The sequence below is a fragment of the Rhipicephalus microplus genome, chromosome 3 (genome assembly GCF_043290135.1).
Source record: "Rhipicephalus microplus isolate Deutch F79 chromosome 3, USDA_Rmic, whole genome shotgun sequence".
Taxonomy (NCBI): Eukaryota; Metazoa; Arthropoda; class Arachnida; order Ixodida; family Ixodidae; genus Rhipicephalus; species Rhipicephalus microplus.
The window spans coordinates 267,959,723-267,975,526 of record NC_134702.1 but is presented as its reverse complement, the minus strand read 5'-3'; the positions used below and the strand labels follow the sequence as shown (position 1 = coordinate 267,975,526).

Genomic DNA, 15,804 nt, shown 5'->3' with positions numbered 1-15,804 from the left:
AGGAACTTGATTTCTATCGCATAAGGATATGTGATGTGAGCCGTTCTTTGGTGAGATCAGCTGCCAAAACTTTTGAGGGTTGTATTTGAGTAGTGATGATAAATCATGCGTGTAGTTATTTATCCTTGGAATCTGCTAAAGCTGAACAGTATTTTTTGCGTATAGCCTTTTCTTTTTATTTCTTAACCTTCGAAGGTTTTTGGTGAACCTTCGATGAATCAGGATATCGGCCTTATCGCCCGATATCCTGATTAGCAGAATATACTTTTCCACTAATGTACACAGTTTTTTTTTAAACAGAAGCCAGTTTTCTTGTACTGAACAAGCCGAGAATGAAGGTAAAAAGGCACTAGAGAGAAAACTTTCAAGTTCTTTGTTGATTTTGTCATAGTCTCCTTTGTTGTAGTCACGGATAGTTTTGTTTGAGACACCAATAAATTGCAAGGAAATATTAAGAGTAAGTTGTAGCAGCTTGTGGTCACTGAAGCCATCTAAGCAGACAAATTCACCAACCTTTTCGGGGGCGTCAGTGAAGACTAGATTTAAAATGTTTGTGCCGCGAGTAGGTTGTGTAACCAGTTAGAACAAATTGAAGTCTAAAGCTAATGAAATGAACTGCATGAAAGTGCGAAAAGTGGATTATAGGTTTTTCCAGTGAATGAGAGGAATATTAAAATGGCCAAAGAGATAAACAATATCAGCTGAACATAGTTCAAGAGCTTTAGAGATATTACTACGAAGTTCGACGAGAAATGACTGGTCTGTATTATAAGGACGATAACAGCATCCTATCAGGACTTTGTTACTGTAGTGTAGGTTTTACATTCCACCCATACTATCTCAATACTGTAATTTATGCTTACAATACGTGACGTCGATGTTCTTTTGATACCCAGGAGTGCACTCCCACCTTTTTTTCCACAGCAGCGATCACACCTAAACATGTTGAATAGGCTATGATGTGGGAATATTTCATGATCGGCTATTTCATGGTGTAGCCAGGTTTTCGTGAAAACAACAATGCCTGAATTGCAGTCATCTAGAAATAAGGTGATAGCGTCGCTGTATCGTGAAGTGATAGTGCAACCCACGTCATCATTTCCACTCGACACGAGCCGTGTCCTTTCCCTTCCATCTTTCCTGTAGGTGGCTTTATAAGCAAACGCAATAAAGGACTCAAGGTTCTTTTTCACCCGTCAACATGTCAGCCTCATCAATGCCTCACACACGCCCATAGCGCACAGAACTTTACATGGTGTCAGAAGTGGCCGCCCGGTGCAACACCTTCAAGCCGAAGCAGGACCTCGAACGTGCCCAAGAAGAAACATGGATTTGCTGAAACCACCAGCACCACTTCTAATGACAGGTGATATGGGCAAGAATTGGCAAAGATTTAAGCAAAAGCTGGAGCTATACTTCACGGTAACGAAGCCGCATGACAAGCCCCTAAGCAAGGAGACGAAGACAGCAATACTATTGAACTTAGCAGGGGAAGATGTATTAGAAGTTTTTAACTACTTCTCATTCAGCAAAGGTGAGAGCAAGGACGATTATGAGAACGTTGTTAGCAAGTTTGACGCATACTGGGCTGCGCAAACAAACGAAGTCTACGAGCGGTATCTGTTTCGTAAAAGGATGCAGACAGCGGGGGCAAGTTTTGAACAGTTCTCTCGAGACGTTAGGATGCAAGCCCGATCGTGCAATTTCGGACAACTGACAGATTCCATGATACGCGACCAAATTGTGATTGGCCTTAGCAACGACGGCCTGCGAGCTAAACTTCTGCAAGACAATGAGCTCACACTGGCCAAAGCCGAAAAAATGTGCCAAGCATCAGAGGCAGCTGCTCAGCAATGCGAAGCCTGGGCACATAGCGTAGAACCAGTGGAACAGGTCAATGTTGCTCAGGCTTTGACGAAGCATCCCAAAGCCTTCAAGTGCTCCCGTTGCAGTAAAAAACACAGGCCACGCGACTGCCCAGCTTATGGCAAAACTTGCAGAATCTGTAAGGCAAGGAATCACTTCGCTGTTTGCTGCAGAAGAGCTGCGCGCATTGACGAGCTACAGGAGGACGATGATGGCGACAACTTTGAAATTCTAGATGTTTGTATCAGCAGCATACAGAATGAACGAGACTGGATGGTGACAGCGAGCCTTGGCAGCAAGGAAGTCAAACTCAAAGTCCACACGGGATCTCAAGCTAACCTCATACCGTATTTCGTCTACAGGAATATTCGGCCGATGCCGCCTACCAAACCCAGCAACACCACTCTGCAGTCATACGATGGGACCATCATCGGACACATAGGCGTCATCAGCCAAGAAGTTGTCATCGGTGACAGACGCCAGCACTTGACCTTCTACGTCTCAAAAAAATTAAGACAGGCACTACTCAGGTTCAAGGCGAGTGAAATGCTCGGGCTGGTGACCAGGACAGTCGACGCCGTGGCCGCAAACAGCTCCGAACAAGTAAGGCGAGAATTCGGCGAACTGTTTGAAGGTACCGGCTGTGTGCAACGACACTACACAATGGTCCTCTCTGCGGATGCTGTCCCAGTGGTTCAAGCCGCCAGCCGAGTCCCGTTAGCCCTGAAGGAACCCCTCCGCAGCGAGCTGAAGCGGATGGAGCAAGCGGGCATTGTGACCAAAGCGAACGAGCCAACTGAATGGGTAAGTCCATTGGTAATTGTCAAGAAAAAAGATGGAAAGCTAAGGGTCTGCATGGATCCCAGGGCAATCAACGCTAACATAAAATGGGAGCATTACGAGATGCCAAGACGGGAGGACATTGAGGCAGAACTAGCTGGTGCAAAGGTGCTCAGTCGACTTGACGCGAAAGCTGGTTTTCACCAAGTGCCTCTAGTCGAAAAAACATCGAAAATTTGCACTTTTGCTACTCCTTTTGGGAGGTATCAGTTCTTGCGGATGCCTTTTGGAATTGCGTCAGCATCAGAAGTATTTCAAAAGACTCTCAGGGAAATATTTGACTCCTTGCCGGGCGTTCATGTCTATGTTGATGACATTTTGAATTGGGAAACCTCGTAGGAACAACATGACCAGCGCTTAAGATCAGTCCTTGAAGCAGCAAGGCAAGCTGGGCTGATGCTAAACGCCGAGAAGTGCAAGGTTGGTGTGCAAGAAATCCAATTTCTGGGGGATATTATCTCGAAAGACGATATGAAACCCCACCGACGGCTGATCGAGTGTATGAAACAGACACCCATGCCGGCTCATAAACAGGGAGTGCAGCGTCTTTTGGGCGTAACCAATTATTTTTTCAAGTACTTACCCTCCTTTTCGCAGAGGACGACTTCCTTGCGCAGTCTAATCAAGCATGATGCTGCATTTGCATGGACCCCAAACCACACGCATGAATGGCAGAGTATCTGCGGCAGTCTTAGCGAACAGCCACTGCTTGCAATCTTTGACGCTCAGAAGGAAACAAAAGTGACGCCAGATGCATCAATGTGTGGTTTGGTCTCAGCTCTCATTCAGTATCACGAAAGCGAATGGCGTCCTGTGGCATACGCAGAACAGCGTTATTCACAGATTGAAAAGGAAACATTAGCAGTGCCGTTCGGATGCCAAAAGTTTCACTACTTCATCTATGGTCGCCGGATAATCCTGGAAACCGATCATCAACCGTTGATAGCGATAGCTCAAAAAGCAATCGCTGATATGCCACCTCGATTACAAAGGTGTTTACTGCGCCTGCTTAAGTATGATTATGTTCTTCGTTACGTCCCAGGAAAAGAACTCATCTTGGCGGACATGCTGTCGCGAGCCACAGCCGTGAAGCCGGACCAGGACGATGCGGACACTGACGCCGACGTGGAAATACATGCCGTGAGTATGGTTACGGCTCTGGTTAGTGATGTCACACTGAAGCGGTTACAAGAGGAAACTGAAAAGGATGCCTATTTACGTTCCGTAATACAGGCCATTCGCGCTGGCCATATCGTTGAAGGAGAGCTGAAACCTTTCACAGGTGAACTGTCAGTCGGGAAAGGCATCTTACTGAAAGGTACCAAAGTGATAGTGCCTGTGTCCATGAGGAGCCAGATAATGGGACGAGTCCACGAAGGCCACATGGGGCCTAAATAAGCGTAAGGCAAGGGCAAGAAGATTCATTTTTTGGCTGAACATTAATGCAGAAATCACAGACATGGTACATAGGTGTGCTTTGTGCCAACGCTATGTGTATAGTCAGCCTGACGAACCTCTTATCATCAGGCCGACACCGAAATACCCATGGTATAGGGTCGGCATTGACCTGTTCGAATGCGGAGGAAAGTCGTATCTGTCCGTGTATGACGCTCTTTCTAATTTTCCAGAGGTGGAGGAGCTGCGTGACACATCGACAACCGTCATCAACAAGCTGGGGCCCATATTTTCGCGATATGGTATTCCATATGAGGTGTGTACAGGCAACGATCCCCAATTCACCAGTCGCGACTTCGCCCGGTTTGCAAGCAAGTATGACTTAAGACATGTCACCTCAAGCCTGCAGTTCTCAAGGTCCAACGGACTAGCAGAGAAGGGCGTGCAGGTAGCTAAAAGAATTTTGAAGAAAACAAAAGACGCACGAGAAGATTTTTGGCTGGGCCTCCTGAGCTACAGGACAACACCCTTAGAAGATGGACGATCACCCGGAGAACTACTCCGAGGAAGGCGATTAAGGTTGACACTTCCAGATTTCAGTGACCAGAAGACAACGCAAGGATGGGAACGTGTTTAAAAGGAACATTCCAAACGGGATCGGCCACCACTGGACAAGGGACAGACTGTAACGATCAAGAAAAAGTATTGGTCACGGAAAGCGAAAGTGGTCAAGCAGGTTGATTGATTGATTTGTGGGGTTTAACGTCCCAAAACCACTACATGATTATGAGAGACGCCGTAGTGGAGGGCTCCGGAAATTTCGACCACCTGGGGTTCTTTAACGTGCACCCAAATCTGAGTACACGGGCCTACAACATTTCCGCCTCCACAGGAAATGCAGCCGCCACAGCCGGGATTTGATCCCGCGACCTGCGGGTCAGCAGCCGAGTACCTTAGCCACTAGACCACCATGGCGGGGCAATGGTCAAGCAGGTCTATCCAAGATCGTATGAAGTCTTGACAGAAGACAACGAAAGACTTCATCGGAACAGGCAACATCTGCTCCCCACAAGCGAAGCTTTCATCCAGGGTGCCCTGGAAAGTGAACCCAGTACTGACGAAGTTCAACAAACTGCACCTGCTACGCCCGACCTGCCCGACCTGTTTGATGCACCACCAGTCATGGCCACATACCCCACTACATCACTACGAAGATCCAGCCGCCAGTCCAGGCTACCTTAGCGCCTACAATACGACTCAAATTTCCAATAGTTGCCCAGAACTCTCTCCTTTTTTTTGTGTTCATGTGCTGTTAATACATGCATTACACTAGTTGTTGTTCTAGTATGTGCACCTTCAAAAGGAGAAGGATGTATCGTGATGTGATAGTGCAACACACGTCATCATTTCCACTCGACCGGAGCCGTGTCCTTTCCCTTCTTTCCTGTTGGTGGCTTTATAAGCAAGCGCAATAAAGGACTCAAGGTTCTTTTTCACCCGTCAACATGTCAGCCTCGTCAATGCCTCACACACGCCCATAGCGCACGGAACTTTACAGTCGCGTTTAGGTAACAGACTACGGATGTTAGTGAAAGACAGCGATAATGATGCTGCGATTTCAGGTGGCTTTGACACCTTGTCGTTGCAATTGTGCGCAGAGTTTAGCTGCTATCTCTCGCAAGAAACAACAACTTTACTGGCACTATCATACACATAAATGACGTCGCCAATTCGTAGTCTATCGGTTGATAGGCTAAAAGGAGGGGCTTGTGCTTTGGAAAAATCGATTAGCTGCTTTCTGGCCTGCCGTGTGGCCGGCGAGAAATCTTCATGGATTGAAAGGCCGAACCCCTTAAGCATATGTGCAGCTGATAAGATACGTACGTCCTCTGTCTTTAAAAAATGTTAGTTTCGGAATAATAGGCCTCACCTTTTTCTCGGTATATTTCCCTAATCTGTGTACCCTTTCGAACTGCGCAGCAATTAGTTCCATGCCCAAGCTTTCAGAGCAGAGTTTCAAGACTACTTTTTGAGGCAGCCCAGTTTTCCTTTAGCTCGTCTGCTATTCTGAAAAAGATCAGGTTGGATCGTCGCATGCAGTTTTCTGCATCTTCACATCTAGAAGATATTCTGTTCAGCTTATTAGAAACATCACACAATGTTTTCAAACATGTTCCAGAAACGCCAGATGATTGTGTTGGTATAGATGTTTTCAACGCTGCTAACTTTGTAATTAGCAGTTCAAGTTCCTCAACCGCAGCGGCGCATTCTTTGTTCGCGTGTCTCAAATCAGCGTGCAAAGCTTTTTCATTATCTGCATATTTGTGCACAGTTTCTAGAGCAGCCACCTGTCCTTTTTTGAAGTTTTTACAGTCAGCTTACACAGCAGCTACGGCATTTTCGAGCTTGTCTATTCGCTCCAAAGCAGTGGCAAAGGCGTCTTCCTAAGTATTGGTCATTGGGCTGAGATTCGACTCAACATCGCCCACAAGGACAAGTAGCAATTCAGACAAGGTAAAGCATACTTTTGATAGTAATGAAACAGAACGCTTAACCGCGTCAGTCCACTCTGTCGGGCATGACACCACTATAATACAATAATTGCTGAACTTCAACAAAGCATCATCTGCCAAGTAACTAACCTGTAACAATGGCATTGGTGTGAAAGGCATACTGGAAGTGATGTCGTGCCCGAAGCCGACGACAGCTGAATGGCCTTTATAGTCCCCGCTCCATGTGACGATAGTAGTACTGGTTCCACATAGCCAGACGAGTGACTGTGCTCTGTCCAGATTTAGGCTTGCATACGTCGTTAATTCACAGGCTGAAAGAAGGCCAGTTTCGCTATTTCGGTGGGCGCCAAGGGCCAAGGAGCAGATGGCCCATGTCGTGGCAATCTATAACAACGGCATTAGTGTGAAAGGCATACTGGAAGTGATGTCGTGCCCGAAGCCGACGACAGCTGAATGGCCTTAATAGTCCCCGCTCTGTGTGACGATGGTAGTACTGGTTCCACATTGCCAGACGAGTGGCTGTGTTCTGTCCAGATTTAGGCTTGCATACGTTGTCAATTCACAGGCTGGGAGCGGGCCAGTTTTGTTATTCCTGTGGGCGCCAAGGGCCAAGGAGCAGACGGCCCATGTCGTGGCAATCTGTAACAACAGCATTGGTGTGAAAGGCATACTGGATGTGATGTCGTGCCCAAAGCCGACGATAGCTGAATGGCCTTTACAGTCCCCGCTTTGTGTGACAATGGTAGTACTGGTTCCACATTGCCAGATGAGTGACTGTGTGCTGTCCAGAATTAGGCTTGCATACGTCGTCAATTCACAGGTTAGGAGCGGGCCAGTTTCGCTATTCCGGTGGGCGCCAAGGGCCAAGGAGCAGATGGTCCTTGTCGTGGTAATCTGTAACAACGGCGTTGGTGTGAAAGGCATACTGGAAGTGATGTCGTGCCCCTGTAAGTGATGTGTTAGCGCGTATGCAGGGTGCACAACAAACCCAGCCATTAGTGAACTATCGTGTGGGAATACCGTTCTTCGTCCTTTGTCTCAGTCTCGCGGTGCCTCACATTATGTTTGTTTGCACTGTGTTGTAGTCGTAGACGAAGAAAGTGCTTGATAGTGCAAACGACAGGAGAGGATAGAAGAGACAAGAACAGAGCGCTGAACTAACAACCTAAGTTTATTACAATCCAACTGCAATATATTGGAAAACGGAATCTCCGCATAACCACCCATCATCAAAATCGGACATACATGTGCCAAACGGCCTACCTTATCGAGAACCAGTCATATCAGGGGACCCTAGATAACGAAATTCACAGCCGTGAAGAAAAATCGAAGGTACGCTAACACAGGAAGCACCAAATTGTAGAATGTGGAAGGCTTCGCTAATCTCGTGCTTGCGCTGATTTTTATATCGCCCCATAATCACACACTTGTCAAAAATTGGCTGGCAGCCACACTTTTTACAATGGACCGCTAAGTGGCTGGAAACGGAGCCTATTAGAGAGTAAGCGTGCTCCCTCAAGCGATCATTAATGCATCGAGAACAGTTCAGCGCTCTATTCTCATCTCTTCTATCCCCTCCTGCCGTTTGCGCTGTTAAGCACTTTCTTCGTCTACCATGCAGCACCAACCAGCTCAATCAAGCACCTTGTTAAAGTGTTGTAGTCAAAGACGGCTCATGAACTCTACCTACCAACGCCTCAGCAGCCACACATTGAGGTAGATCATAGGCCAACAAAATAGAGCTGCTCGCCGCTATTTTAACTTCTTGCCCACAAGCCGCTATAGCAGACCGCTGCTACTCACTCTTCATGCAGGTGCAAATTAAGCACACTCTATATGAATAAGATGCACGTTCTCAATGACAATGAGTGCAATTGAATTCAGACGTGATGTGCATGAACTTCTAAGGATGTAAATAAAACAGGATACACAATTATGCAGAAATGAACTCGAACTCACCGGCAACTTCTATGAGCAGGTAGAAAGGGTGTTCCCCATCTAAGGGCAGCCGCAGGTGCAAATTGTCTCGAACACAGCGCACTGATTCGGCGTCCATCACCTCGAAGGATGACAGGAACTCGGGAAACTGCTGCCGTGCTGTGTGGAAAGTCTGCAGCGTGCACTCAAAGCTGGGGCAGCCTGCGCAAGTGGGTGAAGTGAAACACCATTGCTGTACGCATCAAAGCCACACAGTCAAACCAGACGAAATAGGAAGATGACACGAAGGAAGGGTTGGGTGGCTTTGGTACTCGAGCACTGCACAGACTATGATCCTCGGGCACTGAAATTTACCCACCCGAAGCCGGCACGGTGACTTTGTTAAAGCCCCAACTGAGCCAGGACAGACGAAACAAGGGACACAAACAGCAGCGCTGTCTCACAACTAACTTCATTGAAGGGAAGAAGTGGAGATTTCAAGGACTCGTTTTTTTTTTTTTTTTTTTTTTGGTAGAAGCAATATTGCTATGATATGAATGTGTGCAAGCAGACAAGAATGAAGTTGACATGACTTGTGAGTTCAAATTATTACCTGTAATGGCAAATTAATTCATTTTCAACCCTTTCCTTGAAGAAGTGAATTAGATTAATAAGCATGGCACTATCCAATTCACGGCCTATCTCCCAGAGGTGGTTGTGCCAAGATGCAGAGGAACCAACCCTAGACTCTCTTAATAAATATCTCCTGTAAAACGCACCTCACCGTAATAATATTGGTCGAGGTGCTGGGCACAGCAGAGCAATCCTGGCTGAACGATCACGGAAGTGCTACCTCCAGAGCTACGCTGAAGCCGTGGACTGGCGGCTCTACAACTGCTTGCTACGGACCCAATTGCTGACGTGGAGAACACGCGGCATTCGTTTGGCGCTATGTGGCCCGAACACATGGTGCCACGAAGCTTCCAGTAAAGTCAGAGAGAATGTCACAAGTGACACCAGCACTACAATCGAAAGAGTAAATGCAATTGTTGGGATGCGGCCTCCCAGTTGACCAACGTCAGACTGTTTATTCAAGGGACGGCAGCAATGATGTAGTTTGAAAACCATGAAGAAACAATAACGACATGGGAAGTGTTTGAGAAATAAATAGCAAGCTGCTTCGGGGACCTATCGATGACAAAGAAGCACGCTGAGCAAACTTTGATGCAGCGTGCTGAAGTCGCGGTGAAACATGCACAACTTACATTGCAAAGATGTTGAAATTGTGCAACTCTGTAGACCCACGCTTGAAAGGAAATGACAAGGTTGGGCATGTTCTCAAAGGGATTGATGAAGATGTCTACAATTTTCTCACAGGACACCTTGGCATCTGTAGCGGACGTAATTCAACCCCTCCGCACATTAAGACACTGAAGGCTTGGTGCCATCCCTCCATAATTGGGTACACTTGCCAACGTCACCATCGTTGCAAGTGTCGACGTCTCTCCAACATCCTGGGATCTTGCTGCAATGGTTTGACAAATCATGCGCGAAGAACTTGGACGACGTGATGCTATCACCCCCGCTGAAAAAGCATGTTGGCAGTGCCTCCCCGCCGTACCCTGCTGTTGATGCCATGCTTTATGATGTGCCAAATCAAGAGTGCCGGAGCCCGCAACCAACAACCTATATATAAATTGTTGCCGAGGTTTCTAGAACACCTACAGCCAACCTCATAAAATTGTGTCCTCGTGGGACCATCATGGGCACATGGCGCCTCGTTTAAGGTTTGGCGATGTGCGTGGGGTCCCTGTGTGCTTTAACTGCCGTATCTGTGGACATGTAGCTCGGTTCTGCAATCAGAGGCACGGCCCCCAACAGCCCTACTACGATAGGCTACCAGCTTCTTCTCGACAAGACAGCTAGGATGGTGGTATGCGCTCGATGCGGCAAACATACTCTTCTGTTCCACGCATTCTCCTTTTCTACACGTCCCCTCAGTATCTCAAAAAATATTAATGAGAACTAACAGAAAAAAATAATGCCAAGGTGTTTAAAATGGCACGGTTCACTGGCAAGAAGCAAGGCTTAAACATCATAAACAATATTTATTTTCAGCCATTTTTGTCTATTCCTGACTGCAAGTCTTGTGAACATAGACTTGCTTGAAGAAGGAGGCACTTCTTCCTCGGTTTGATCTGGTGCTGCACTTGATTAAACATACTCCTGGCCGCCAAGTCACTCATTCAGCTCTAGTGAATAAAGCTTTTGTATCAACCTTGTGGTAACCAACCTCTTGCTGTTGTTGGATGTTGCACAAACGAACATGGTCCTCAGCACCTCTGTAGACTTCCCGAACCCTTAGAAGTTTCTACATTTGTCAGGGTAATTTCTCTTCATAGACTATCGAAGTTGAAGAAGATATTCTTTTGTCCACCAGTTCCGAAATTTTTCACTTAGCCATTTTCTGTATGCATGCCGTCGTAAAGCTTCCGTGCACGTTGGGTTCATCGGCATGTCATTACCGCCCTGTGGTAGCACCGTAAGTTTCCTTCCAATAATGAGGTCTGCTGAGGTTAACGCATGAGGTCCCCGCTGTCTGACTCGATCTAGGTGAGAGGCCTCGAGTTCACAACTGCCTCCACTTCTGATAGCACAGTAGCCAGGTCCTCAAAGTTAAGTCGAGGTTTGCCGAGAACATTTCTCAGTGGGAGCTTGATAGTCCGGACCAGATGCTCCCACCATCCTCCCCACCATGGAGCACTGGGAAGAGTAAACTTCCAGGTGATCCTCTTGTGACCCATGTATGCAGATACATCTTTTCGGGAAGACATCTGACAGAGCTCCTCCAAGTCTCTTGACATTTTCTTAAATGTTCTTGCGTTTTCTGAATAAATTACGTGAGGGAGACCTCTTCATGCTACAAAGCGTCGCGAACACATCAGGAAGGTTTCCGAGGTCAGGCTCAAAACCAGTTCTAGGTGGACTGCTCTGGATCTAGCACATACGAAAAGTGTTCTGTAGCATTTGCTCTCTGGGGCCCCAGCTGTAGTCACAACAAAGAGCGGTCCTGCGAAGTCAACTCCAGTGACTTCGAATAGGTTTGTCGTTGTTAAACAATGGTGTGCTATAGAAGCTGCCGGAGCATTGCCTGGGCTTATACTGAAGCGTCTGCACGTATAGCAGTCGTGTACCACTTTCTTCACCAGTGTTCGTGCCCAGCAAATCCAATATTGCTCTCTCAACTGTGACAAAGTGGCCCTCACGCCTCCATGTAAAGTTTCGCAGTGTGCTCGTACTGTCAGCAATGTGGAAAAGTGATGATCATGCGGGAAGATGACTGGGTGTTTTACCTCTTCAAATGCTTCAAGGTGTAACAGGTGCCCAATGACCCGAAGGATGCTGTTGTCATCCAAGAACGGGTTGAGGTCCTTTATTCGAGAGTCCTGTTTTGCACTTGTGTCTTTCCGAATCAAGCTTATTTTTTCTCAGAAGGATTGTTGTTGTACACACTTCATTCAATTATTTTCAGCTTCAGCAATCTCTTCAGCTACTAGAAATCCGGTATGTGCTGCGATTTTCAGTTGGTAGCAATTAATGAATCTGAATACCCAGGCCGTGACCCTGAGTAGCCTTTCCATTTTGCTGTAACTGTTTATGTCCAAGACTGGAGCCGGCATTATCTCACTGGATATTGCAAAGTGAACGGCAATCATTTCAGAAGAAATCCTGTCATCGATGCTGATAGCTTCTGACCAAATGTTGAGACCATCAGTCTTCTGATTTCTGATTCGCATAGCCAGTCTGGTGCATGTGGCTACATGCTACTGGATAATAATTTCTCCATAGAAAATCCACGTGTGAGCAGGCTGGCTGAATTCACATGACCAGCGCAATACCTCTAAATAGAAGGATCTGTTTTTTCCCTGTTCACTTTCACTGTGTTCAACACAAATTACTTCCATTTCACCATGTTGCCTTTTATCTATGAAAGTGTAATTGTGGAATCCGACCACATTGTAAAGTGGATCTCGAAGCCTGTGAGTGCACTTGACACATAGTGCAGTAGTCTTGCTCCAATCAAAATTCCTAGAAGCTCTAGCTGTGGTAGTGTCATTCTCTTGATAGGTGCCACATGGGCTTTTGCGAACAGAAATTCGGGCTTCGCTGGACAGCTCGGTACAACGTAAAGCGCTGCACCGTATGCAGATGGGCTTGCATCGCAAAATACATGCACCTGTAGCTCTTGGGGTGATGTGGGTGATTTGGCTCTGCTGCCAAGATAACGCGGCATGGTAACATTCTGCAAAAGCGGTAGTTGATGCACCCATCATGCCACTCATCCTGAAGATCCTAAGGTAGCTGCTCGTCTCATGCTATTCCATGTGTCCGTAACTTCTGGAAGATCCTTACAGAAATAGTGAATGGCGCAACAAATCCCATGGGGTCGAATATTCTGGAAGCAACTTGAAGAACGAACCGCTTGGTATCACATTTTTCTTTCATAAATTCAAGAAAGCCCCCTGAAAAAAAGTGAAATTATCCATGTGTGGATTCCATGTAATTCCGAGTACTTTCACACTTGTCTAGTAGAGGATAGCCAGTTCCTTGCCTGTGGTCTGGTCGTCATGCTTTAATGCGATAATCAATCCATCCAAGTTAGTCGTCCATTTCCTCAGTGTCATTTCTGTTTGATGCATAATCTCCTTGGGTTCCCAGCAGATTTGAGGTGCTTCTTCATCTGACTTTGCTCCAGCCACTAGATCGTCCACGTAAAATCATTTCCTGAAAAGTCTTGCAGTTCTGGTTTTGCTTGAAGGCACGCTCCTCAGACGGTGGAGTATAGTTGCCGTCAGCAGGTAGGAACTGCACGTCGCTCCGAATGATACTCTTGTCATTCTCTACTCTTGAATATCCTCCTCTGGGAAACGCAGTGCTTCCTTTTCTTAAACCAGAAGAACCTAAAAGCATTTATGTCTTTCTCAGCGATTGAAATTTGAAGGAATTCCTTTTAAATGTCGGCAAGAAGAGCTATGCAGTGCGTCGATGAAGCGTAATAATACTTTCACGAGATCCTGATATAGGTTTTCACCTTTTTGCAGGCATTCATTCAATGGAAAGCACCCTTTTGCATGAGAGAAAGTGTCGAAAACGATTCAGACCTTCGTGATGAGTGTGTGCTCTCGAATGACTTCTCTATGCAGCATATCATATACCTTTGATGAATCCAGGGGTGGCCCATTGACAACTTCTGCATGTCCCGCTCATAGGTAGAGTAATACCTCGTTAACTCGAAGTTGTAAAAACCAAGCAAAATTTTTACATAAGCGGATTTTCAAGATAGCGAAGTTGCGCAAATCCCCGGAAAAAATCTAGCGCTTTTTAGCGAAATCACTACTACTTACCGGCTCTTCAGCAGCGATTTCTAATATTTCTACTTGTGAAATTTTAAATGAGAAAAAAATATCCCACAAGAGACATTAACCAGCTGGATTTCGCAGCACAGCCATTTTATTTAGCAAAGCAAAACTCCCTAATGCTCGTCTGTTTTGCGGTCGTGCTCGGGCCTATGAAGGAATCCTCTACCTGTTTCACGCATCGCATCAGACGACCTTCTCGCCACTGCACTTCACCTTATTTCGAAGCAAACAGCAAATTTCTTGTTTCTGGAGATGTCGACACCTCTCGAGATGGTTCGTCATCGGCGTCGTTTCCGCCGCCTCCTACATTAGTGGCCGTATGAACAATTTTGGCATCCGTCATTTCTCCGGTCACCGGCACATCCTGCTCGCACAGTGCGTACTCAAGAAAAGTCACATCACTTCGAGCCTCGAACCCGCTTCCGCTGGCTGTAGAAGCTCTGCTGATATCCATCGAGCACCATCTGCTTGTTCTTCAGCACCGTCAAAACTTCGAGCCTCAAACCCGCTTCCGCTGGCTGTAGAAGCTCTGCTGATATCCATCGAGCACCATATGCTTGTTCTTCAGCACTGTCGAAAGTGTAGACAAAGGAATTCCAAACTCCTGCGCAATGGTTGATTTCATTCGGCCTCCTTTCTCCTCTTTCTTAATTAGGGCAATCTTCCTTTCTAGAGTTAGCGATTTTCACTGCTTTTGTGACACCATGCTTGCCGTGCTCATGCTAAGTCGCCACTCCTCAAAGTCAGCAATAAATCGGTACCATGTCCGTTACGCAAATTAGACTGAACGGGAATCACACCTTAGAAAAACAACGAGCACTGCCAAACGAACAACAAAAACGACGCGACTACGCTACTATGCCAAGTGTGGGACAAAGAAAGTCCTGCTGCATGGGAGTCACATGACGTGCCACAGGATTGCTCGACAACGTTGATATGCCGCTAGATTCAAACTTCACGTTCGCGACAAATATTGACGTAGCGGCAGGAGTAGCTAAATAAAAATAAAAAGCAAAATTTTGATGAATTTCAGATGTAGCAGCATCGCGCGAATCTTGTGTAATGACTCGGTGACAGAATTTTCGTTCCACTCCCACTGAAGATTTCGAGATATCTGCAATACCATCCAGAAATACTTTGAGACAAAGGGAAAGAAATACATGGAACATAACGAAGAAGGTTCGGTGCCAAGGAAAATTTCGACTTAGCCAATTTTTAGATATACGCAAGTTCGAGTTATCGAAGTATTACTGTACTCCCGTATGATGGTGTCCTACGTCTCCAAGAGTCCTTGCTTATTCGACAGTCGGTAGAGAAGTTTCCTAAGTTTTGTCATAGCCACTTGCTTGTTGTCCGACAGCTCCACGTCTTCCTTCCAGGGCAGCGCCACCTCGTACCTTCCACTCCTAAGGCACACAGTCTCTTCAAATTGATTGAGTACTGGACTGAGCTCGCTCTCACTGTCAATAGCGGCTGTTAGTCCTATGCTCTCAAGTTTCCAAAATGAACTATGGAATTTGTCGCTCTCTTGTACACTGGTTTTCAATACGCAGAACGTAATCCATGAGTCTGTAAGATCCGATGCCATGCTGGTGTTGCCTTGAAACATCCACCTTAGCTTTGAGTTCATGGCAATAAGCGTCTCATCGCCTGCGCATCAAGTGACCACTCCTGTCATCACTATCTACATTTGGGTGGAACCGATGAGAACTCTTATGCCTTTTTTTCTGGAAACGAATCCGTATAGTAGTTGATCAGTGATGTCTTTTGCAGCTCTCTGTATTTCCGCAAAGAATGGTGAACTTGTTATACTTGCTTCAATATCTTGGCATATGTGGGGAATTCCCATGGCT

General features: G+C 46.4%; 1 protein-coding gene across 5 annotated transcripts in view; it reads right to left on the bottom strand.

Annotated features, from left to right (window-relative positions):
- Positions 1–15,804, bottom strand: part of LOC119159354 (D-2-hydroxyglutarate dehydrogenase, mitochondrial) — a 235,526-nt gene that overhangs the window by 62,527 nt on the left and 157,195 nt on the right. For 4 of the 5 annotated variants that reach the window (XM_075890999.1, XM_075890997.1, XM_075890996.1 and 1 more), the window contains one exon: positions 8,574–8,753. The exons of the other annotated variant lie outside the window; for it this stretch is intronic. In XM_075890999.1, coding sequence (XP_075747114.1) covers positions 8,574–8,753 — 180 coding nt within the window. The remainder of the gene's footprint in view (positions 1–8,573; positions 8,754–15,804) is intronic. 5 annotated transcript variants of the gene reach the window in all.